This window comes from Mchenga conophoros, linkage group LG16 (genome assembly GCF_057382185.1).
Source record: "Mchenga conophoros isolate Kocher_MC1m ecotype Shallow Benthic linkage group LG16, M_conophoros_male_GT1.1, whole genome shotgun sequence".
NCBI lineage: Eukaryota > Metazoa > Chordata > Actinopteri > Cichliformes > Cichlidae > Mchenga > Mchenga conophoros.
Genome location: NC_140541.1, coordinates 6,518,525 through 6,543,213, shown reverse-complemented (window position 1 = coordinate 6,543,213; position 24,689 = coordinate 6,518,525). Strand labels below are relative to the sequence as shown.

The following is a 24,689-nucleotide window of genomic DNA, read 5'->3' as shown; positions in this document are numbered from 1 at the left end:
TCCACAACCACCGTTTTCTTTAGTGTGACTAGGGCATAACAAAGTGGGTGTGTGTGTGTAGCTGTGTGTGTGGACAGACATTGTAGGGTGGGGCTAGCAAAACTGAAATAGTTGTTCATGCAAAGTTCATGCAGTGCCTGTGTTTGGAGGTACGCAAATAAACAAGCTCTTGAGCCAGACTTTCACTCTTTCACTCATTACACAACCGTTTGTCACATTTTGAATAAACACTGCGAGCAGCTTCCAGAGAGACTGCCTCCATATTTATGCCACAGTGGGTATAATGGGTGCTTTTTATCATGCTTTCCAGTGACTTTTCAAAACAAGTATAAAGCCACTGATGGTGTTCACAAATGTGTGTGGAATGATGATGAAAACTTCTTCTCTGTATGTTTGCTCAGCTTTGTAAAAACTTCATACACACTAGTTTGGTTCCTGTGCCTTTTACTGCTTTTAATAGAAGAATTTCATCTTGAAACGTTTAATACATTTGGTATTTTAAACTATATTTACGTTGTAGTGAAATATCTTTAAGCGTATCCACAGAGCCTAATGTAGTATGCACTACAGCAACAATATCCCTCTTGTTTTTGGCTGAGGGAGCCTGTGCTGATCTCCACTGCAACACAGAAACTCCTGAAACCACACATGCATTCTTCAGAAAGATGATCCTGATAGTTCCCATTTAGTGCATCTTCTATCCAAAATCTTCACCTCACTGATTTGAGGTAATCCCTAGATAACAGAATCCTGGTTCTCCCAGTAGCCACAACACAGCAGACTCCATTTACAAGGAGCTCTGCAGACCTAAAAGACCAACAGATTCTCTGCTCTATTCAGCCTGATAGCTTCCACACTCTGCTTTGTCTTCCAGGCTCTTTAAAGTTCATTCTTCACCCAAACACCCGGCCCTGCTCTCTGATCACGCGCACCCAAACAGTTGAGCGCTGAAGCAGTTCAACAGGTGTCTCTTATCGCACCATCTTAGCGGACACAGAGCCTGGAGGAAAACAGCAAATGAGGAGAGGCACAGAAGAAAAGATCCTGAAGATTGTTATCTAGGAAAACACAGGCTTAGGAAGCTACGGAAAAAAGAAAAGGAAAAACAGTGGAAGAGGGACATGTGTCAGCGTGTTTGTCAGCTCTGCTTTAACACAAGAAGCGCAGGCTGAATGAGAGGAAAACAGGAAAACAAAGACATAATAAGTAAAAAGCTATTGAGAGATGAGAGGAAAGAAGGGACTGCGTGAAAGAGAAGAGTAAGATCAAACAAGCGCAGATGATGGCAGACAATAAAGACAACTATCACAGACAATAATCTGAAAAAAGGCAGACAATGGTTCAATCAGCATTCAGAGCTGAGCTCCTTCTTTATCTAACCAAAATAAAAAACATTAATTTGGGAGCTTCACTCACAAAAAGAATGGAAAACCAGGCCCAGCTAGTACTCCACTAGAAGCTTTGATTCTGAGATCAAAATAATCTTTTTTTTAAAATATATTTTACTATTCAGTTCATTTATTGCTTAAGTTTTCTTCTCCCTACCTTTAAGCCAGCTTTCTTCTGATTGGCTATTATTTAAAGAGCAAGTCAGAGAAGAGGATATCCACTCTCTCTGACATCACACATAGCCAAACATAAAAAAACAAAACCGTCTGAAACCCAGTGTTTAGAGCAAGTCTGAGACCTGGGTTATTGCTCAGTGGGATTAATTACACATATGCCGACCTCAATATTTAAAAATTCTTGCCATATGTAATATGTAAGTGTATATATGACAGATAAGAAGAATAATGCGGCCTGACGGTAGGTGGAAAGTTCTAACATTTTCAAATTCTTAATTTTTTTATGCTTTGAATGTGATGAAATGCTAAACTTTGTCACTGTGAATCAAAGAGATTAGTAACGGATAAAAGAGAATCGTGAACAACTCTGTACAACGCTGTATCCTGTGGGACGATGTACCAAAGCTCACAAAGATCTGAACTACGGAAGAAAAGCTTCCTATAAGTGAGCCTATAAGCGAGTGGCCAGTGCAGTCCCTGGATGTCAATCCTTTTGCCTTTAATTAAAAATGTGAGTAAACCTTACAAAGTGATTTTCCATCTGTCACATGTATGACCTCAACATGAGTCAAAGCACCGTCAGACGTGATTTGCCTGTCTTACTTCCTGTCCGCTGTGTCTCTAATTCATATCTCTAATTCTAAATCAGCATCCATTTTTAAGAATTTATAAAGTTTAAACAATGTGCATTTGTTTTTCTTTAATCAAAACCACTGTGCAAGGATACAATCCTCGACAAAAGACAACGATAAAGTCTTATCTTACTGAAGGGCCAACAATTGAATACATATGTGTAACTCACTTCTAGTTAGGCTTATTACAGCAATGAGCTCATGCTGCTGTTTTGGTCAATGCTCTTTCCAAAAAACCACAATCCGCTGGTTGGCAGCCAGCAGGCTGAGGGGATGGTTAACAATCAGAGAAACACTATGTCACTTCGAGGAAACGGCTGACCACCAGATCAGCTTTCTGGCCAACTGTGGTCTCAAATTTGGTGTGCTGCTGTTGGGACCAGAGGAACAAAGACAGATATGTATGTAGCCTGAAAACATTTGCAAACCGAATAACAACCTTTAACCTAACCTCAAATTCTATATCATGAGTAAAAGAAGAGAACACACCCACGCTGACTGGTCACACGGTGGCGAAAGGACCTCTACAGCAGCGGGGGCACTCTGTAGTGTCCTTTGCTCAATTAAACAAAAAGCAAAGTCAACAGCAAAGGCAATGTGGACTACAGAAGATGACAAATATCAAATAACACCATCCGTATAAATCTGATGCTGATCTGTGCCTCTTCCAAACCTCGAAACTGCAGCAAGACAACTGCAAAACATACACACTGCAGGAATTCTTACCAAAGAGCAGAGAGATCAAAGTAAGGACAGGTGGCACTTCTGTGTTCTGGGAGCAATGAGAAATATGTATGCTTTACGTCACATTACTCACTCAAACTAAGGTTGGACTTTTAGGAAGTTGTGTTTTTAAGAATATTTACTGTCATAAAAAGTAAATCAAGTCTAAGCAAGTATTTATATATAGATATACCTGCGATTCTTATCCAAGCCAATACAAAGTGGACACTTAGTGAATGTAAAGTATAGACACTGTGGGTTTAGAAGTATATATCATGTAAATAAACTGTAATAACACACTAGTGACTATACATAAATATGTAAGGACTTTATAAAAGTAATTATATAAATTACAATTTCAATACATAGAAATAGCAGCACTATTTCATCCTTGACAGTCAACTCATTCTCCCATTAGGCACTTTTGTCAGCAGTTTCAGTGGGCAGATTGGAGCATGATTGTGGTCAATATCTTTAACAAGGATGCATATTTTCATCACTGTGAAGCATCTAAATCCAGGCCGAACGAATACCACCCAGCGGCACAACTGCAGCTTCTTTTTATAGCTACTGTTTGTGTGTGTTTGAAGTGTTTGTACATTACAAAGCTGCAAAATCTCAGCTAATTTCCACCCAAACTACAAAGTACATTTGTACTTTTTGGTTATTATGAAGAAGAAAGAAGGGTGATCCCAAACAAACTGTCCACCTAGGATGGTTATGTGGAAGAGTTTCATGTAGACCAGAGCGATAACAGTTTGAAAGACTTTACAATCATCCAACCGGTGTAGGTAAGTGTGTTTCTATTTCACTTAGAAATAGAAATTTGTTAAAATACCTGCAGCGAGTGTATGTGTTAAAAACCTGCAACTTTTATCCATCCTTAATGGAAAAAAGCATTTAGTGAAATAAAGGTCCGCATGACTCCATCTGCAAACTTGTTTGTTTACTTTCTCTACATTAATAGCGTTCATCCAGCTTAGTTTCACTCTATATTTTTCCTCTGGCAGTGGCTCTATGCCCACCAGCCGGGTCCGGCTCACAGTTTGAGAACCAGGTGGTGTAGCTAGCAGGTGGCAGATGAAAAGACACTAATTATGCTTATTTTAACTGAAGTATTAAAAAACAAAATCTCTAGTGGAATAACTGATTACTTAGTAAAAAATAAAATTCATATTGATTTGAGGTTTTAATTAGCCTCTCTAGCATGGGGATTTGCATCTTTCCTCTCTTGTATTATTACAAATTTAATCCATTTATAGGTGCTGTTGAACAAAATAGGCAATAGGCGAAACAACAGTCTGGGCTCATAGCAGGGGTGTAGCCAATTAGTGGTCCCCTCCGACCCACCCCGCACAACCTATACTCACAGAAACAGAGTTGCATCCACTAACTTTTATAAGTTCAACAAATACCGTTGTTTCAGATGCATTTAACATCACAACCACCCATTTATACTGAATTTATCTTATAGGTCTATTAAAAATAAACAAAAAAAATGACATTGGCAAATATTCTATATTTTATTATTTGAAGGTACAAGAAAAAAATCATAATCATGTGAAAAAGAAAGTGAAATCATGTGAAAAAGGCTGTTGCTGATGATTTACATTTACTTACCAACTTAATTCCTATGGAAGTAGAAATTGTGCACACCTCTAATAAAAGCAGAGGTTTTATTAGTTTGCTGATTTGGCATTCAGGCATACAAGTGTGTGTTAACCCACAATTTTCCCAGGAGTAGAAGCAAATTCACCCCATGTTCAGACTGTGCAATGCTCAGAGAAACTGGAAAAAAACCCCAACAGATACTAACTGAGGCCTGTAGAGTCTAAGATGTATGTTAAAGTTCATGACAGCATAATAAGACCAAAAGACCAAACAAGTATGGCTTGTTTGGAAGAGTTGCCAGGAGGAAGCCTCTTCTCTCTAAAAAAAAAAAAAAAAAAGAAAAAAAAGAAAGGAAGAGCATGGCAGCACCGCTTAGGCTTGCAAAGTTACATCTGAACAAACCACTTCTGGAACAATGCCCTTTGGAAAGATGAGACCAAAGTTTGACCATAATGCACAGCACAATATCTGGTAAAAACCAAACAAAGCATAGCATCACAAAAACCTCATTGGACAGATGTGAGGTAATCTGCCTGACAGCTACAGCCTGGCCCAAACTGGGTCATCAAAGAGGCCAATGATCCCATGCGCATTACCAAATCTAAAAGCAATTCAAAAGTCCCTCCACAATAATGTGAGAGACTGATAAGATCATACAAAAAACTATTAAGCATATTATGCTAGACGTTACATTTCTCAGCTGTTTAGCCTATTTCTTTTCCACAATAGCAGAAATACTGTAATCCTCTCAAAGGCTACTTTTAAAAAAATGTCCAGAGTAACTATTAATAGTTTCAGCTGCTAACTACTTCCTTCATTATCAGCAGAGCAACAACCTCGTTTTATTCGCGTCTCTGATCTTTTATGCGTCTTTTTGGGATGCAGAGAATGAGAGACAGAGGGAAAGATGAATGGGAATTCAAACATAGCTCAAAGGTCTACCGATTGTACTGCGGCTCTCTGTAGTGAGAGAGGGTCACTTTGACCTGCTAGCAGTGAGAGAGAGAGAGAGGAAGAGACACAGAGCTACAGAGAGAGCGAGAGAGAGAGCGATGACATCAGGGAAAAAAGGGGGCTCATGCTTTCATCTGCCCGCCAGTGGTTCAAACAACCACACCTCTGACAGGACACCCGTGTGTGTGTGTGTGTGTGTGTGTGTGTGTGTGTGTGTGTGTGTGTGTGTGTGTGTGTGTGTGTGTGTGTGTTATGTACATGTGTGAATTAAAACTCAAAAGACGAGAGAAGCCTGAGCTTTGATGTGTCCCATTCACACCAACCAAACACTCCAATGAAAATGTGGACAAATGGAGAGTACTATGAGTAAGATGGCGTGTGTGTGTGCGTGTATGAGAGAGAGAGAGAGCGCAAGAGAGAGAAACTGTTTGTCTTTTGATGTGAACCCACCTCCTACTTCCTCACTTCTCTCATATCTACTGATTCCCACTTCACCCAAAGCCCCCCTGTCCCACAGATTCACATGGTCTGTGGGGGCCTGAGAATGTGCTCCAGCGCAAAAACAGGGGTCATCTAACCTGAGAGCACACTCTGCACAATGTGTGTGTGCGTCTGCACACTCATGCGTGTGCGGCGAGGGGTTATGGGGTGATGGAGAGTCACAGCCTTCAAACGAACACTAACCATTTCCTTCAAAAGGAATCTAAAATGCAGCAGTTCCCATATGTAATTAGCTGAATATATTTTACATTTTAAACAACGATTCACTCGATATGTTTATAAGGAAGCAGCCTGCATATGCAAAGAGAAGACTTGAAACAAGTTCAAAGGGAAAACGGTGAAAGCTGAGGTAGCATACCGAACATGAGGTACTTATTACAGTCTTGTAGTCGCACGCTAAACGATTCTCCAAACCTACTTTCAGCTAAAAATGTAAAGGTCAATGTCTTTTGAAAAGATGGAGGTTTGATGCACATTTGCACAGCGGATGGCTGGATTCATTAATAAATAAATGTTCTATTTGCACCTAAAGTGCAAATGCATGCATCCAATTGTTGTCTGCTTTTGATCCATATATACAAGTATCATCTGAAGATACTATGAGCAAGTGCTTAGCCACAGTGAAAAGGAAGAACTTGCTAACAGGGTGTTTGACAGAAGATGGATGGACGAATGAATGGACAAATACTGTTTTGAGTGAAAGAGTGACGCTGCCAGGAAGAAGCTTGATAATGAGGACCCACACTTGAAACCACCAGCTGATGAACTGTGTTCCTTGTTATTGTCTTATCGCTTTCCTTGTTTTCCCTTGACAGCGTCATATCTAATAAAACAAGTCAAACTTAAAATGTAAACAAAAGAGGCCCAGAGTATAAGATCTTTGGTGACGTCTGATCATGTGCCAGGGGAACAACTTCGCTGGATGTCTGCTGGAGCAGTGAGCAGCTTTCTTCTCAAAGCTATACCACTATTTGGAGTTTGATGGTGATGGAGAGTGTTGGAAATCTATCCAGCTCACGCCAACGTTTGTTGATTTGTAACTTTCTATCCTCTGCTGCTTCTCTTCAATGTGGCGTCCACAGGGTTCAGTTTTACGCCCCCCTTGGATCTATCTTCAGGAAACATGGGATTTCTTTCCATTGTTATGCCAATGAGTCCCAGATTTATTTTCCTCTTAAAAAGATAAATGGTTTAACAGCAGACTCCCTGTTCAGATGTCTTGGTGAAATAAAGGTCTGGGTGGCTTTGATGAGCAAAAAATAGAAGTGAGGATTTTCGGTGACACTTCTGAGACACTACTATGGATCTTGGTTCTTTGGCGCAGTACGTTCAACTGAACATTACTAATCTGGGAGTTAAAATTGATGCGGATCTTAAACTTGAAAGCCAGGTCAGGGCTGTTGTAAGATGTAGCCTTTTTCATTTGAGGCAGTTAGCCAAAATAAAACCTATTTTATCAAGGCTGCTTTTTGACACGGTAATCCATGCCTTTGTTACATCTAGGCTGGATTACTGTAACGCACTTTATTGGGGTGTTAGTGATGTGTCCATTAGGCATCTGCAGGTTGTGCAAAATGCTGCAGAGCGTCTTTTAACTGGCACAAAAAAGTCTGAGCACATTATCCCCATTTTATTTCACTCCACCGGCTACCTGTACATTTTAGGATAATTTTGAAGTTATTTTATTTGTTTTTAAATCTCTTAATGACTCTACTTTTTCCTAATTCTCTATTTTTAACATGTTTGATTTTATTTTCTGTTTATGGTATTTGTATATGTACAGCACTGTGTGAACTAGGGCTGGGCCATATCACACCATTCACAGTAATACCGGTATAATGTTGGGCAACGATAAGAAAATGAAATATTGCGATAGAATATGGGTAAAACGCGCACGCGCAGTGCCTTTGTTTACATACGCACATGGCGGAAAAAGCATGGCGGCGACGGAGAATAAGAAGGGCGAAAGTGGATCGTTGAATGAAACGGATGAACCAGAACTGGTTTGCTGCAACTTCAGTGGTGTGGAACTGGTTTAGCTTTCGTCCCTCAGATACACAACAAAGCACATTTTTGGTAGAGCATGCTAGCGGGCCGTCGTTATTACCGTGTTGTTTGGAAAATACGGCACACTTAAAATCAATCCTTTGATTTTTCTGAAAATCAACAGTGCCCCTTATAATCCCGTGTGCCTTATGTATGAACTCTGGTTGTGTTTACTGACCTCGAAACGATTTTATGTACACGGCACTCGAAAATCTGTCAAATGTTTCAGTATGACTTTGCTAAGCTACGAAGCCGCACCGCTTGATGGATTGTCGGAGCATTACAGCTATCGTAGGCGGAGTGATACGTACTGTGCTTCAACATAATATTACCGTATTGTGTGTGCTTAACCTCTTTTTAAGTTTTGTGGATATTCTACATGGTCATGCTGAGGATATGTCGGCCAATTTCCACTGGAAATGCCTTTTGGTTAAACTGTCAGCAAGGAATTTGCATTTGCACTGTTAAATTTTTATATAACTTTAATGCAAAAAACAGCCGCTTGTTTAAGTAAAAATACATTGATTTTTTTTTTTTTGCACTAATAAAGTTGTGGAGTTGTAAAGTATTTTGTCTAGTGTCAATTATATCGTTATCGCAAATTTTCAAATGTATATCGTGATAAATACTTTTGGTCATATTGCCCTGCTCTAGCGTGAACCCTGGTTTATTTTAAAGTGCCTTATAAATAAAGGTGGTATGGTATTAACAGAGAAAATGTCAAACTGAAACCTGTATAACATCCCAAAACCTACTTCGATAATTGACTGTATAGGGAAGAAGACGAAGAAGACGAAGAAGAAGTGAAGACTGAAAACATTTACATCCATAGAAATCAGGATTTCCACTTTAAGGGAAGGGAGGGAAATTTTAAGACCAATTTCCACAAAAGAAAATCTTGAAAATGAAAGCTAAAAACCTGTGAGAAGACATAAGACCTCTATAACAAGGCCTTGAATTCAATGGTTGTAAAAGACTTCAGGGCTTCTAACACTGTAGGAGACCAAGAAGGGATACAGTCAAATAAATGAGGCGGTGACAGCAGGAGAAAAGGGAGACAAAAAGAGGGAAAGGCTACGAGTGTGAAAGAACTGGTGAGCGGAAAAGTAAAGAAAGGGAGGACAGGAGGGAAGTGAATGGATCGAGAGAGCAGAGGTGTGCTCTGTATAGAAAAATGGACGTATCCAGCTGTCCCGTCCTACCCAAAAACCCTTCAAACAAACAACTACAATCAGGGCTGACCACTGTAGCATCCCCAGGCTGCTTTTATTCCCTCTCATTCATTCATTCATTCATCCATTTTTCCTCTCCTCCGGTGCTTTAAGCCTACCAATTATCATCAGTTGCCCCCAGACGGCCTCTGTCCTTGTTCCTGTTTCAGCTGGCTTTTCAAACAGCTCTGCATTAATAAGCCAGTTGTTACAAATAAAAAGGGAGGTGAGCGGTGATTATTCAAAGCCCTGCTAAGAGACAGAAAGAAAGAGAGAGAGCGAAAGCCCATGTTTTACACCTAGGGTGAGTAAATGCAATTTATATGAATTGGTATGAAGAGTGATAAAAAAAATAACAATAAAGGAGAAGAAGGCTGCGATAGACCTGGAAATGAAAAATCATTCCTGCTAAATACTGAAAAACATCCGGTGATCCTGACAGAAGAGTTAGAATCATCACAGAAGACATCATCTACAGTGCAGCTAAAGAAAATAAACTACTATGAACACCAGCTTGGGAAAAAATAAGAATGAATGATGAACATGTAGCTATATGAAGGTCACAGCAGATAGCTACAAGCAAACAGTTAATCCGAGCCGGACATCTGCAGCTCACAGCCTACATGATGAACATGGAGTTTTAAGCCACTTAAAAAAAAATAATAATAAAAATAAAATAAAAAATCGCATTTTGTAGTTTTGAAACCATCAGCTAATACCAGCTGGCATAATAAGGTGCATTTATAGGCATCCATACAGATACCTAGAAGATAGTGCTAACATACATCTGCAACAGTGTTAAACTATTTATACAAAACAATCAAAAACAAGACCAAAAAGTTTTTCGAGCCATCCTAATGGATCTTTTTTATATGACTGTCCTGCAAATAACGTAACAACAAGCCCTTTTCTACCTGACCCACTGTTCATATTTTATTCAGTAATAAGTGCGCCATTTAAAATGATTTACGTCTCTGTATTATATCATTTTATTCTCTAATGAGCATATATTGGGTCAGTGGGCATCATATGCATTTTCAACTTCAAGAGCCCCAGCTGACCGTGTACCTTTCTTGCCTCTTCTGTTTACATTAAAGCCGGGTCCAGTCGAGTTTCCTGAGAACTGCAATAATCAGTCACACTTTGTTGATGAGAAGACTAAACAAGCAGGCCGTGAATAAGAACAAGGCTGAAAGCAGGCCAATGGGGGTGAAAGGGTGAAGGGAAGATATTTCTGTATACCTACAATAATGTCTTGGGAGCCAATTAGGCAAAGTTACTTGTAATTGTAGAGATTGTTGTTGGGACTGAAGAGGAAAATGTGCAAAAAGCCTAATTAAACAAGAAATGAAAAATAAAGAAAGTCACAAAATCACAACTAACAGTTGTGATTAACTAACAGTGTATATTAATCACCAAATTAATATACACTTTCCTGTGCTTTGCATCATCACAGGAAAGTGTATATTAATTTGGTGATTTCACCTCTAATTACGATACAGGAAATAAAAATTTAATGATCCAGCTTAAGAGCTAGCTCATATGTTCCCCAGAAAATAATTTATACTTAAAACACATGCCGTAAATACAAAAATGGTCAAAATGTGGCACTTGCAAATGACTTAACACCAAAACTCTGCACATAACCTGCTCCAGACCAGGTTATGTGTTTAGCCTAAGATGCCACAGTGATTTAACCAGGTAAAATAAAGAGCCACTTTTAAGACACAGAAAACTCAGCCTTCAGGATGGTAATTTTCTTCAACTTGTCTGTGTTTGTAAAAACCACTCACCTGCACACCTGAAGCTCTGAGCAGTGAGCCCCTTCTCCACAGCCAGACAGGTGAGAATACTGAGGAAACTGGTGGTGACCGACTGTCGCTTTGCTCTCTGTGCGTCCCTGTGCCTCCTGTCCCTGGATGGATTTGATCTCAATAGCACCCCTTGGAGACCAGGAGGTCCTACTCCTGGTTCTGTCCCTTCTTGTGCAGGCCTCTGTGTTCTAACTGCCTCCCGCAAGGTCTCCACCCACTCCTGGGCCTTGAGGTGACCATCAGCACGAAGTTTGAGTACCTCTGTTGGGAAAACAGCCTGAAAAAATTCCCCTTTCCCCGTCCATGGCTCTCCATTCTCTAACTCATGATCATGATGAACAGCAATGCAGGACGCCAGCGAGTACTGGAGAACAGGTTGGGACACAGACCCACGGCCTTCTGTAGGGAAGGCCTGGAGAACAGATCTGGTGAGGACAAAAGTGAAAGCCCGCCAGTTGTTCTGATCCGTCAGCTGGTACAGTAGACCGACTCTGAGAACGTCCTGGCACGACTGCGTGAACAAAGGCAGGGTGGTGGGTCTGCTCAGGACAACAGAATTAGGTGGAAGACAGAGCGATGCCTCTGCTGAAGTCGGGGTGTCGCTTTCGCCATCAGGCCTGGTGTCGAGCCCAGAAGGAGAAGGCGAAGACGAAGGTGACATGGGTGCAGGAAACTTCACGACATGATGATTTTCTACTCCGCTTTTATGCTGACGATTCTCCTGCCTCATGGGTCTGGCTGCCTGCACCTTCTCCCAAATCAGCCGTCTCCACTCCATGGCTTCCCATTGGCTGGCCGTCCTCAGCTGAAGACGTGTGCTGTTGAAGAAGACAGCCTGGATCGTGCGTTGGTCTGCGGGCTGGGTGATCTGGCCGGGCTGGCTGCAGGGTGCTGGAGAGATGACGCTCTGGCAGTGTGACAGTGAGTAGGCAGTGCCCAGCTGGCGGTTGGCACTGCTGTCCAGAGCGTACAGGCGGAGCTCGCAAGGCGTCAGCTCAACATGGCAGGGTGTCCAGCGGCCTCGCGGCCCCTCACGCTGCTCCATCTCACACTGCTTCACCACACTGCTACTGCTGCTTTTATCAGCTGGACAGGCACAGAAGAAGAGCAGGGGAAAAAGGTAGAAATGAAACAAATGAATAATATATATGTTCAGAACAAGCAGTTGGCAATTTACAACCATAACCATCCAAGTTTTAAATGGGGATCAAAAATGTATGTTTTTAACAATCCCCTCACCATCTGAGGCATGTGACTTTAAGAAGTAAACATCAACCTAGAGGTTCCTGGCTGTCAAGGAACTCTTGACAGCCAGATGTTAAGTATAGATACTTAACATCTGGCTGTCAAGAGTTCCTTTTGTGGGTGTTGGCAGCAGTATTGTTTGCATGGTTCAAGTTTAGCTTTTCATGCACATAAAAACTTAACATTTTTCATGCCCTACTTCAAGATTAGTAATTTAGTTTCTAATATTTTCTTTTATGTTCACGTTATGTTCCTTAGTTACTTTTTAACTACCCAATTCGACACTGGTTAAAACCAGTCAAGTGAAAATTATTTACATGGGAAACATCTCATGCAATAAGCTACTTAAACTACAATAAAGTTTTGCAAAAAAAATTCTGTAATGTGTGTTTCAATACCATTTGATAATCTTTTGATAATCCACTGACATTTGATCATGTTTAGGACTAATTAATAAAACAGAGCTCAACAATGCTATCTCTAACACAGCATGACAAGGTGATCACAGAAATAGTGTGTTGAGGCGTGCTGTTGAGAAAGTGAGTGGCGGGAACATATGGATCGACGCCAGAGGAGGCAATTGAGTCCACTGTAACTGCTATGAAGTCAGCTACATGCACACTTTAAAGACTAAAGGTTGGGAGAGATACTGAAAGTGGATTCTTTGTGGTTCTCCAAAAAGTTGATTCTGTTCATCTGGACGTAGCGTTTTGTGGGAGAAACATTTCATCACTCATCCAAGTGACTTCTTCAGTCTCAGCTGACTGCAGGTTTCAATCTTATAAACAGTACATTTGCAATGACTGAAACCAGCCCACTAAAGGAACAATGGACTGGGAGGTCAGTTCCTTAATCTTAATTATGCAAATTCTCATGACCATTGATCAACAACCACTGATCAAAACCCACTGATCAAAGACCACTGATCAATGGTCATGAGTACCATTCACAGAGAGTTGGGGAATGGCTGCAATCACAGCATTGTAAGATGGTGACAGATGTACCCCCTTAGGCCCCCTCCTCGATTCAGAGATGGTCTTTCCCTTTTTACGTAAATGGCCTCCTTGACTTCGCGCTCAAACCAGCGTTCCTCCCTGTCCAGGATGTTACATCCTCCACATTGAAAGAGTGTCCACTGGCCTGTAGGTGTAAATAGACTGCAGAGTCCTGGCCTGACGAGGTAGCTCTTCTGTGTTGTGCCATCCGCTTTGCCAGAGGTTGTTTGGTTTCCCCGATGTATAAATCCTGGCAATCCTCCTGCCACTTAACAGCGCACACAACATTACTCTGTTTGTGTCGGGGGACCCGATCCTTGGGGTGGACCAGTTTTTGGCGCAGCGTGTTTTGGGGTTTAAAAGCCACAGAGACCCGGTGTTTAGAAAAAATGTGTCTCAGCTGCTCCGATACTCCTGACACATATGGGATCACTACAGGTTTTCGCTTGGGCAGTGGTTGTCCTTCTCTCCTGGATCGGCTGGAGCTTTCTTTAGGTGCCTTTCCAACTTTGTCAAAAGTCCAGCTGGGATAACCACATTTACTCAGGGCCTTCTTGATGTGCCGTTCTTCTGCCTCCCTTGCCGCTGTGTCAGTGGGGATGGTGAAACGCTACGTCCAGATGAACAGAATCAACTTTTTGGAGATTTACTTTCCTGGATGATTGAGAATGCATCAAGACAATTCTTTGTGGTGTTTTCCTTTTATGGACAGCATCTATAGTGTGAACTCATACTGATAAAAGACCCGGGAGTCTTCAAAGCACTTAAAGAGACGTGAAAACTCCAAGCCTAATTCCAAGCCAATGACCTACCTCCTACCTTGACTTGCTTATGCAGCTTTTTCCTGCCACATTTGTTACAAGTCTAATTGACCACTGGACATATAATCAGGGCCGGTCAGTTTCCTGAAGGAGGTCGCTTATCATAGCCTGACTGCTCAGACCTGAGCTTTTGTATTTTGGTCAGAGATAGCTATCCACGGGTGCTCCTCTGGAAACGTTTCTTGTAACGAAGGCAGGAAGAAACAGTATTGTTAAAGAGGCCAGTGGGCAGTCTGCCCCACTTTCCTAATCTGAAGGCTGGAGCCCACATTTTCTCTCAGATAATCCACTGTCTGTTCCTCAGAAAGTTGGTTTCACACTCGTTTTCCTTTTCTCTTTTTTCTCTTTCAGTCTTGCCCTGTGATTATCGTTAACTTTCTCATTGATTAAGGAGGGTTCAGATTAAGGCAGATTTCAGGGACCACAACATCTGCTTGGAAAATGCACTTGACCACAATTGTAGGGACTTACAGCAGATATATGGAGCGCTGTAGTGACAATAATGTTCTTGTCCAGACTTTGCCCTTATATCCAATTTCATTTCTCTAACTGTTTATAACCCAGTGTTAAAACTAAACTAGACTTTAAGCAAAGTGCTGCAAACTGGCATCTACACTATAAAAACAAACTCCAATCCTTTCACATCATTAAAAGAAGCCAACATCAAGGTGGAAAAAAAAGCATATATATTTAGTTTTTTTAAACCTACACCCACTTGTCCTCCACTAAAAGAGGAACAGAAAGAACCACTTGCTATACCGAAACTGGTGACAAAGAGGTGAACTTTCAATGAGGCAGAAAAGATTGAGGACTGAAAAAACAATGATTTTATACTGCACCTGTGATTATTTGATATATTATTACAAAATCCATACTGGCTGTGCCTCAGGAACTGAAGCAGGTTATCCACTAATTAGAAGGTTCGTGGTTTAATCCCTGGGTGCTCCAGTCTGCGTGTCAAAGTGTGATTGGGCAAGATACTGAACTCCAAGTTGCTCCCAATGCGTTCATTGCAGTATAAATGTAGAAAAAGTGCTTGTGTGAATAAGTCATGTTGTATAAAGTATTTTGAGTGCTCAAGTGGATTACAAAAGTACTATATGAAAACCAGTCCATTTACCTTGGTTACATTTGCATAGAAAGTACTTCTTGTCCTTAGCCATTAAGATGTGGTTGGGACCTGCTTCACATCAAAATTAATTACACTCTTGCAACAATGGTTACTTACACACGTTAAAACTGACTATTTTCCAAGTGGAACATGCTGAAAACTCAATTTAAACATTGATGTACTCATGCTTTTTGACCTGACACACTTTAACTCGGTAAAGTGTGAAAGACAAGTTTTCTAAATAAATCTGACAAATTGATTTAATTGCTAACCCCCGCCACAAGCAGTCTAATTGGTGCATACTGCATTTTGGTTGAAAAAAAGCCAATTCTCTTAGAGCCCCTGTTAACTTAAGGGTGGCAAGTCCAGTGCCTCATCAATCTTATCAAAACAGCAGCTGACAGTGTCACTCTAGGTCTCTGACTTTGCATGTTAACAAACCTTTTTTGCTAAGGGAACAAATGAATATGCAAATGAAATCAGGTCTGGCTGATTGGCAGTCTTCACGCTTGGGAGGCTCGAGATGAGAATTAGGCATTGTGGTGAGGAAAGCTGCTCTGTTCAATTAGCCTTCATCTCTACCTGGTGGGTTTTGACATCACACACAATAATAGTCTAGCGTACACATTCAAGCCTTCAACCATAATTAACATTTCACTCTGTTGTTAAGTAACACTACTGCCTTTATGTTCATCGAGGTACAAACTCCTGCTTAAAACTACGTGCTGTTTCCAAGTTTCCGGCTATAAGTGAAGACCTATCCTACAAATGTACAAAGGTATACACCCTTGACCTATTTTCTAGATCATAGAGCTTATCCTCATTGAGCCAGTACTAGCCTGGAGAGCACTTCAGCTATCGTTAGCCTCTTCCTTTAACCTGGATTTAACGCTTTTCTTGGACGTTCAAGTTCAAACTCCCTAGATTGAGAAAGGGCAGAATTTCACTCGTGTGTCAAAACTAATTGACATTTATAACAGGAACTGAAACACAGAAAGCATGAATGTACACAGTCAGCAGAAGGCCCAACTAAAAGTAAACACAAGTAGGAATCCAAAGGCTGTGGCTCAAATGGCCAATCTTGTAATCTGTAGGGATTGTCATAATTTCTCAGTACTCTAATAGTCCTTAAAGTAGAAAGGATTAAAAAAACAAAAACAAAAATGAGGTCTGCTGCAAACTCTGCAGGGTAAACCTAGCATGTCACAAGTCTGCCATGACTTTGTGCAGACATTTGAGTGTGAATCATTTGTTTGTGCCAATGAGTTACCACTAGAGATGCACCAATCCATAATAATAGATAACGGACAACAGTCCAGGGTTGACTCTAAAAGCTGGATCAGGTATCAGCAACAATCAGCCAGTCTATTTAACTCAGTTCTATGTTGATCTGTTTTTACAATGCCACACGTCAGAAGCACTGCACAGGCTGCTAGGGGGGGGAGAGTCAACATAGCATGGAGGAATCCGTTTCCAAAGAAACTAACACAACCAAAAGGGGCTCCTAAGACAATACAGTCTCTGTTGTTTCAGTGCTTGAGTCCTGTCAGCTCCACTGTTTGTGTGTGTATATAGAAGTGCACTCATAGTAAGCTGCCATAAACAGGGAAAGTTCAGTTTTATTTATTTAGCACCAAATCACAACAACAGTCACCTCACATATGTATCTTATATTCTAAGTTTAAGACCCTGTTAGAGAGAAAACCCCAACAATTAGAAGACCCCATATGAGCAAGCAATTGGCAACAGTGGGAAAGAAAAACTCCCTTTTAATAGGAAGAGGGGAGAAAGTCAGGACAAAGACATGCTGTGCAAGAGAGCCAGGGATGAATAATAACTAATGATTAAATGCAGAGCAACGTATTAACACAGAGTTAGTGAAAAGAGGTGAGTGAAGAAGAAACACTCCCAGCGGCCTAGGCGTGCTGCACCGTAAGCAACCTTAAGTACCCCTGACATGTTAGGTGTACAGGCCGGGGTAACTCAAGGTCTTACCCATTTCTAAAGCTCTTTTGCGTGGTTGTTTTTTTTTACTATTACTGCTGCATTTCCTGTTAAATATTGGTGACTTAGTATGAATGTGTTTATTATTTTAAAAAGCATACAGCATAAAAAATACACCTGTTGCCAATGTTTGTTTGTTTTTGTTTTTTTTAATCAATGCAGCTTTTCTAGTTAAACACAATAGAACTTAAATAGAAGCAAAGCCTATGTGGTTACATATGCATGTATATTGTGTACATAAAAAGGCGATAATCATATCCATTTAGCACCTAAACATCCCCAGCTGTCACTAATGGAAAAGCCAACAGGCTACTTTTCTTTTTTAATGTGAATGAAGACACATAGCAAGGCGAGCTAAATCACTGTGCCTTGTGCTTATTACCGTCCTTTTCCTCCTCCTCTCTTTTCAATACACATCGAGCCAAACTAAATAGCCTGATGTCTTTTCACACATATGCTAATACTAAATAATCCTGCCAGTATCAGGGCCTGGGTAATTGGGTTGCCTCTTCTCTTGCCTCATTTGAGTCCATTTGCTGACAGGATTACAGGCTATTATCCCTCAGGATCCCTTAGGATCTCCTTAGTCCTTTAGATAGCCAAAACACACAAACAAATGCTGTGTGTGTGTGTGTGTGTGTGTGTGTGTGTGTGTGTGTGTGTTGGGCTCTCTGCCTGAGTAAGGACTGTCATAGCACAGCTGTGTCATTTCAAGTTATCATCATCTTCTGTCATTATTGCTTTCTCTGAGGATGCTTCAGCCTAAGTACAGCACACGCCCCGATCCGCAGCACAAATAGTGCAGGACTTCTGTCCTCCCAAAGCCTCTCAAAGGCTGAGAAAGCTTTTCAGTGAATGGACGGTCGATAGGAGCAGAGGAGGAGGAGGTGTGCATATTTCTGGCAGGTTCAATGAGTTGGTCACCAGAGGCCATGACATCATCTTCAATGAGTCAAAGCAACTCTCCATGCCACAAACGCCCAATTAGGCAAATTCAATCTGATTAAAGGGTCAGTTAACTCAAATTAGAAAACACACACAGATGAGAAAAACGGTGTAACCACTGACTGAAGTGAATAATATTGATTACCTCGTAACAATTATGGGCAGACGTCTGGGTCAGAGAATCTGACAGCTCGAGTTTCATGGCGAGTGGCACGAGCACAGATAAATAACGAAAGCTGGGTTTTCAGGTACCTGCGACAGTTTCAACTCACAACTTTATCATTTCTGCTAACCTCTCTGACACGAGGTGGTTTAGAAGCTACTCCTCAGCAGGGCGAGGCATGCAAAGGGTCAACACTGTATTAGGCAAGAGTGTTTGTAACGTTTTCACTTGCAGCTACACATCTCCTCACTTACGTCAGCTTGACTCAATAGCATGAAGTTAATTTCTGGATGTAAGTGATGGTATGACTTTTCAGATGATCTCCTCAACACAGTAAAGGCGGATCTATTTATTTATGCTGCTGAAAATCAGTAAAATGTACATTTAGAAATCTGAACTATAGTCTTTCCAGAAAGAATGTCCTTGTTATTCTGCACAACTCGTAATGCTCTTCCAACCTGTGTCCATGTTTACTCTTGATGAATACAGTCTCAAGTCTCAAGTCTGTGTCAAAACGTATTCTTGATTCTAAAGACATGGTTAAGTTATATCCACCATAGGAAAAATGCTTTTGAAAATCTGTGACCTTGGTAACACATGAAGCGAAATAAATAACTTTGCGTATCAAATTTATTAGGTTTCATAAAAACAAGAAAACATGTATTTAGAAATCTGTCAAAAAAGTTGTTTAAAACTAAAAATTATTGAACCATCACAGTGGAATTTCTGTTTAGGAATGCTAGTAAATAACTGTAATTTGGCATCTTAATCCAAAAATAAAAATGTATTTTACTACTTTTTTCTAATTTTTTTTTTAAACAGTACGTTTAAAAATTCATGGATGGATAACACTAATTATATTTTATATTATATTTTAGTTATTTTAGGTCAGCTGTGGCATAAATCTTACATTGGTTGGTGATGTAAAAACTACTGGTGATTTAATAGGAAAGCATATACCTGTTGGCTCCAACACTTCATGTACAAGTACGTCACACTGAACTGTAGAACTACAGTTTAAAGTTTGGGTTCACCTGGAACTTTTCCACTAATCCACCACATAGTTAAAGAAAGCACCAACCCCTGAACAATCATGATATCAGATCATGCATATCAACATGTACCAGATTATGAATAAACTTCATTTGCACGTGAAAGACACATTTAAAAAGTTTACTTGTTATAATATTAACAAGTAAACTTTGCAAATATTTTTGCAAATATTAACAAAAATATTTGCTACATATTTTTACATAAGGCAAAGGTTAAAATATCAATACTACAATCTAAATATCAGGAGAGCAAATCAATATGCTTTCAGATGTGTGGCTACATGTTGGTGACCTTTTCCTGGATTCTTTCCCCGGGCTCTCTGTCCTGGTCGTTGTGTTCTTGGGCAACACACTTTACCCTACTGGTGATGGCCAGAGAGGTCGATGGCGCGTTATGGCAGCCTCGCTTCTGTCAGTCTGCCCCAGGGCAGCTGTGGCTACAACTGTAGCTGCCTCCACCAGTGTGTGAATGTGAGAGTGAATGAATAGTGGCATTGTAAAGCGCTATATAAAATCCAATCCATTATTATTATTTTATGTAATATGTAGCAAATATTTTTTTAAATTGCTGTTCAAAATCCATTCTGTCAATTAACTTATGAGCAGTGACTCACCTTTTCAGCTCTGCCATGGAGCTGGACTAAGCTGTTCACATTAGCATATATATTATATTATCCACAGTGTGAACATGAACTCACCCTCCTGCTGGTGGTTGAGGATCATGTTCTTCAGGGTGTTGCAGTCCACTGTGGGCAGACCATTGTCGGTGCAGGCAGACGGACGGTAGTGGACATCTGACCTGGACCGGCTGTGTCCCTTCTTAAACGCAGAGTTAGATGAGGAGTTGGTGGTGTTGTTGGTACACTCGTTGGTATGGGCAGCCAAGTCATTGGTGGAACGCGCTCGGCTTCTCTTGCCGTGCCTCAAACCCACTCCTAGCCCCAAAACACTGACGTTATCGGCCCAAGCTAGGCCTAGAGGCCCCACCTCCGGCTGCTCTCCAGCTAGCAGGTTCCACACGCCACTGGAGCTCAGCTTGCCCAGCGCTGCATTAGATACCTCCTGCAGCTGCTTCGACTGTCTGGCAGGCTGAAGGTTCCCTGTTTGAGCCTGGCTTGTACCTTGGCCTTGTATCCTATCCATGCAGTGGATGAAATCCTCTGTGGCCTCCAAAGCTGGGCTGATATCACCCACCATGTCCAGCTGCTCAAGACCCTCCATGTCTGTACCAGGACAGGCTTTCCCTGAGCTGGAAATCTTACAACTAGACAGCTATCCAAAAAGGGTTTAAAATCCCTGTTAGCAGAATCTGCATGGCCAATAAACAAAAATCAGCTGTCAGTTGGACAAACGCAGGTGTTTTAGGTATGCTGACAAGCTAGTAACAAAACAAATCCCACGCAGTTCACAAACTTCAAAAACTGCTGCCTTAAGCTGCGATCTGCCCTCTGCATGAAGACAGTACCCTCATCCAGGCTACAGTCTTCTATTTTTTAATGATGCTCCACTAGCTCTGCTAGGTGAGTCAGTATATTCTCCGGGGAGCTACTGCAGTTTCATGCCAGGACTGGCAGGAGCTGGGACTTTCCAATCCAATCTGGGTGGCAAACTACCTTACGCAGCCAGATACACTCACATTTGGGCGCAAAAAGCAGCAAAGTCCTTCTCCTTTGTCTCAATTGCTGAGGGACTAGAGTCAAAATCATACATCAGCTGATTTACACTCTTCCGGCCAATCGGGTGACGGCTGGGGCATCAGCTGGATGGTGTTTGTGGCTTGACTGTAACAGAAGGGAAGAAAGAAAGAGGAACTTGTAAAAGAGGAAGTATGCAAAATAAGCACGAAGACTGGAAAGACAGCTGACAGTAAGAAAACTTGCTGCTCATTCCAGGTGCTTTTGTGAAATTTAAATAGAGTCTCTGTCAAGACTAAAATTATGAAAGAGGGTAATAAAGCATCTAGTTACAGTTTAAACATCAAACCACCTACCCACCTACAGGATCTTCATCACACTTAGGCCAAAAAAAAAACCCAACTTCAGATTCCGTCTCGGCAAACAGAAACAATCATCATTCCTCGTACTGGAATAATACTTGACTTCCTCCTCAGCAGATTATCTCTGGACTGAGCGGACAGAGAGGAAACAGACCTGGGTGGGGTTCCCATCCATCTGCTTGACTGCTTGTCTCTTCTGATTGTCTCCACTCCTCTGTCTCTCGCTCCCTCTCTCTCCATATATACACACTTCTTTCTTTCTCGTTTGTGCTCTCTCACTCTCATTGATTTTCCCCTCCTCCACAGCTCAGCCTCTTTTACTTTTGTCCACTTATGAATTATTTAATGGCCATTGCATCATTGAAACTCATTTTCATGGAGCAATTTGCCGGTGATAATTTGTTGAAAATAAAAAAAACCCAGAACATTATCATGGGAGGGAAAATGTCAGGGATTTTCTTAGCTTTGCATTTTTACGTAAGATTTATTATATGTAGCACATGTAAGCGAGACTATACAGTCGACTATCACAAAGTCCTAGAACATTTGCTGCTGGTAAACACTACATTGCACAGAAATGGCTGAGCCCTGGATTTTCTTGATTACTTTTAAAAATTATTATTAACTATCTAATCTGACTTAAAAGTTTTCTCACAAGAAAGAGAAAATGCTTTAAAAAACTACATTAATAAGTTGATGACATTTTGCCTTTAGGTGAGGTAATGTCAAAATCACCATTAATATTCCTTGCGATGCAGTGATAAACACACTGGGATCAAACATTCATATTTGTAATAAAACGTGTAGTCGCTCTAAACCAATTCTCCAACACATTTGAAATCATCATAATTTTAAGACTATGGGTGGCAAAGTGAACACAGTTAACCAACTTTCAGTGAACAATTTCACTGGAAGAAAAAGGTGGTCAAAAATCTAATCAGAGAAGCTCGAAATATGAGTCTCACTGATTTATTGGTGGGGCAATATTAGCTATTTGCTGATTTATCAGTGTTGGCATTTATAACTGCAAATAAGTAACAATTTAAAAAGAAATGGGAGAAACATCCTTCCTCCATCCTACAAGTGTTGGCTTTGCCTATTTTGTCCATCAGAGGGCTCTCTGCAACGTTTGAAACGCCACAAACACAACACCCAGTTGATTCAAGCAAACCCAAGCACAGTAAATAAAGAACTACCCATAGCAAATGCTATGACAATCTGTTTAGGTTGTGTTTTTGAAAGAAAAAAAGCTATAAAAAAAAACAACAACAACAAAAAATGGATAGATAGAATTTAATGATCGAAGTTGGATTGCACCAAGAATTCACTGCTGTGTACATCTAGCGAGCACTGACCACCTTGTAATCCATTTAATTGGCAACACTATGTATCATCTCTTATGAACATATTTACCATGACATCATCTGCTTGCAGATATAGCTGTGAGCTAATACTGCATCGTCATCAAGGTTGATTACTCATCGAGCTTCCCACTGAACTCCTGTTGACTCACACATGCTGACATAGCCCTACAATCAGCTTAGTACAATGCCAAGAAAGCAAAAAGTAAAAACCAACCTTTCTTTAATGGTGGACGGACTTTGGTAGTGACACTGTTGGAGATGTATGATGAATTCGAATCAGCAGAGTAACATAATTCTTCAGTGACCCAACATCCCTTCAGGTTCGAGTTCAGTTGGGGGAACACCATCTGCTTTACGGGAGGATAAAAATCTAAAAACACACCTCCAGGCTCTGTAAGAGTTGTCTCACCGAGATACAAACTGATGGAGTGCTGCAGCACATGGCCTCACATCAACAATCACCTGACCTCAACCCAGCTGAGGCGGTTTGGGATATGTTACACTGCAGAGTGTGGAAAAAGCACTCTCTGTGGCACCTCCTTTAAGACAGCTGGATCGTTTCCAGATGAAAACATCATGAACCTGACGGAGAAACAGCCATGAGTGTGCAAAGCCGTTTGCACAGAAACAAAAATGAAAATCGTACTTTTTTAAACTGGCAAGCGGTTACATTTTCATATCTGCCAGAGATGAGGTGCACATCAGGTTCCCCTGGGCTCACTTTTGTCACATCTTTAATGTTATACTGAGCTTTTATTTCGATTGAGGCTGCAGATTTAAACATTCACAACTGTAGAACCAACCTAGGGATCCAATTACACAAAAACATGAGTACTGTGTGAATGACTGCTTTATTGCTGAGTGTCAATCCTTCCTCTCAAGATTTCATATACGAGTTCTAAATTATTTTATATAGAACTCCCATATCCATATTTTAGACCAACGGACTTGAACACACCAGCATATTTAACTTTTTAATTTAAAAAAAACGCAAAGCATTTCATAGATGCTTGAATGCATCACATCTATAAGGATATTAGCTCCTCGTTTTAAGCAGCTTTCGACAATAATTATGCTGACATTTAACTGGGATAGCAGGTACAGATGAAAAACTATCAGCCTCAGCCCTGTGCACTTCAGTTCACAAACACACAGTCAGCATCACTCAGCTGGAAACACTGACAAAGGTGAAGCCACAGTTAGACATTCCGACACTTACATGAATTTGCTGCCCATGTCAGCTCCCCTAACGCGTCTAGTTCATCGTCTAAATTCTTTCGAAATAAATGTATGCAGAAAGTCGATGGAACACTCCTAAAGCTGACTGAAAAAGGCCCGTGCTCATCCCCAGCTAAAGTGATGTGAGCCGGGGCTAGTTAGCTCCCAGCTAACGCTAGCCTCTCTCCATCCTTGATCAATGTCATTTAAAAACGAGATAAAACGGCTCACTTTTTCAAATGTGCACCATCGCATGGCGCTAGTGCTTTACTGGTGTTTTCAGATGGAGGAACTGGTGCCCTGCACAAGCTATATCACATAATTCTTGACTCACCTTACTGTGTTTACCATTATGTCATCTGACAGTCCGTCAACGAAACACTCCTCTGGGTGCAACTCGGGTTAGCGGGATAAAGGTTCCGTGTAATATTTGACTATTGTACGCAGCATGCGCCACAAATACACACATACAGATACACAATGTAAACATTAGTGAAAATATAATATGAAAAAAAAATTATTGAAAGAATTTGAAGAATTTATTACATAGTGAAATCAGCAACAAATTTAAATCCAACCTCTTACTATTAAGTTATAAGTTATATGCAAAACCAGGTAAGTGTCTCTTTTGATCAACATTTATTTAAACCCTGAAAAACAAGCAAACCAATAAACAGAAACTTCTTCATAGTAAGTAGAATAAAAAAGCAAATACATA

The 24,689-nt window shown here is 40.8% G+C and overlaps 1 protein-coding gene across 3 annotated transcripts in view; it reads right to left on the bottom strand.

Moving 5' to 3' along the window:
• The window catches only part of plekhm3 (pleckstrin homology domain containing, family M, member 3), a 49,427-nt gene extending 24,795 nt beyond the window's left edge, over positions 1-24,632 (bottom strand). Inside the window, exons 1-4 of one of the 3 annotated variants that reach the window (XM_085249584.1) lie at positions 24,306-24,632; positions 22,968-23,335; positions 20,092-21,174; positions 11,037-12,143 (exon numbers count right to left, since the gene is read on the bottom strand). In XM_085249584.1, coding sequence (XP_085105710.1) covers positions 11,037-12,143; positions 20,092-20,614 — 1,630 coding nt within the window. In that variant the 5' untranslated portion in view covers positions 20,615-21,174; positions 22,968-23,335; positions 24,306-24,632. Of the gene's footprint in view, positions 1-11,036; positions 12,144-20,091; positions 21,175-21,387; positions 21,655-22,967; positions 23,336-24,305 lie in introns of those variants that run through there. The other 2 variants (XM_085249585.1, XM_085249586.1) reach the window with 2 other exon arrangements.
• Positions 24,633-24,689: the final 57 nt, after the last annotated feature.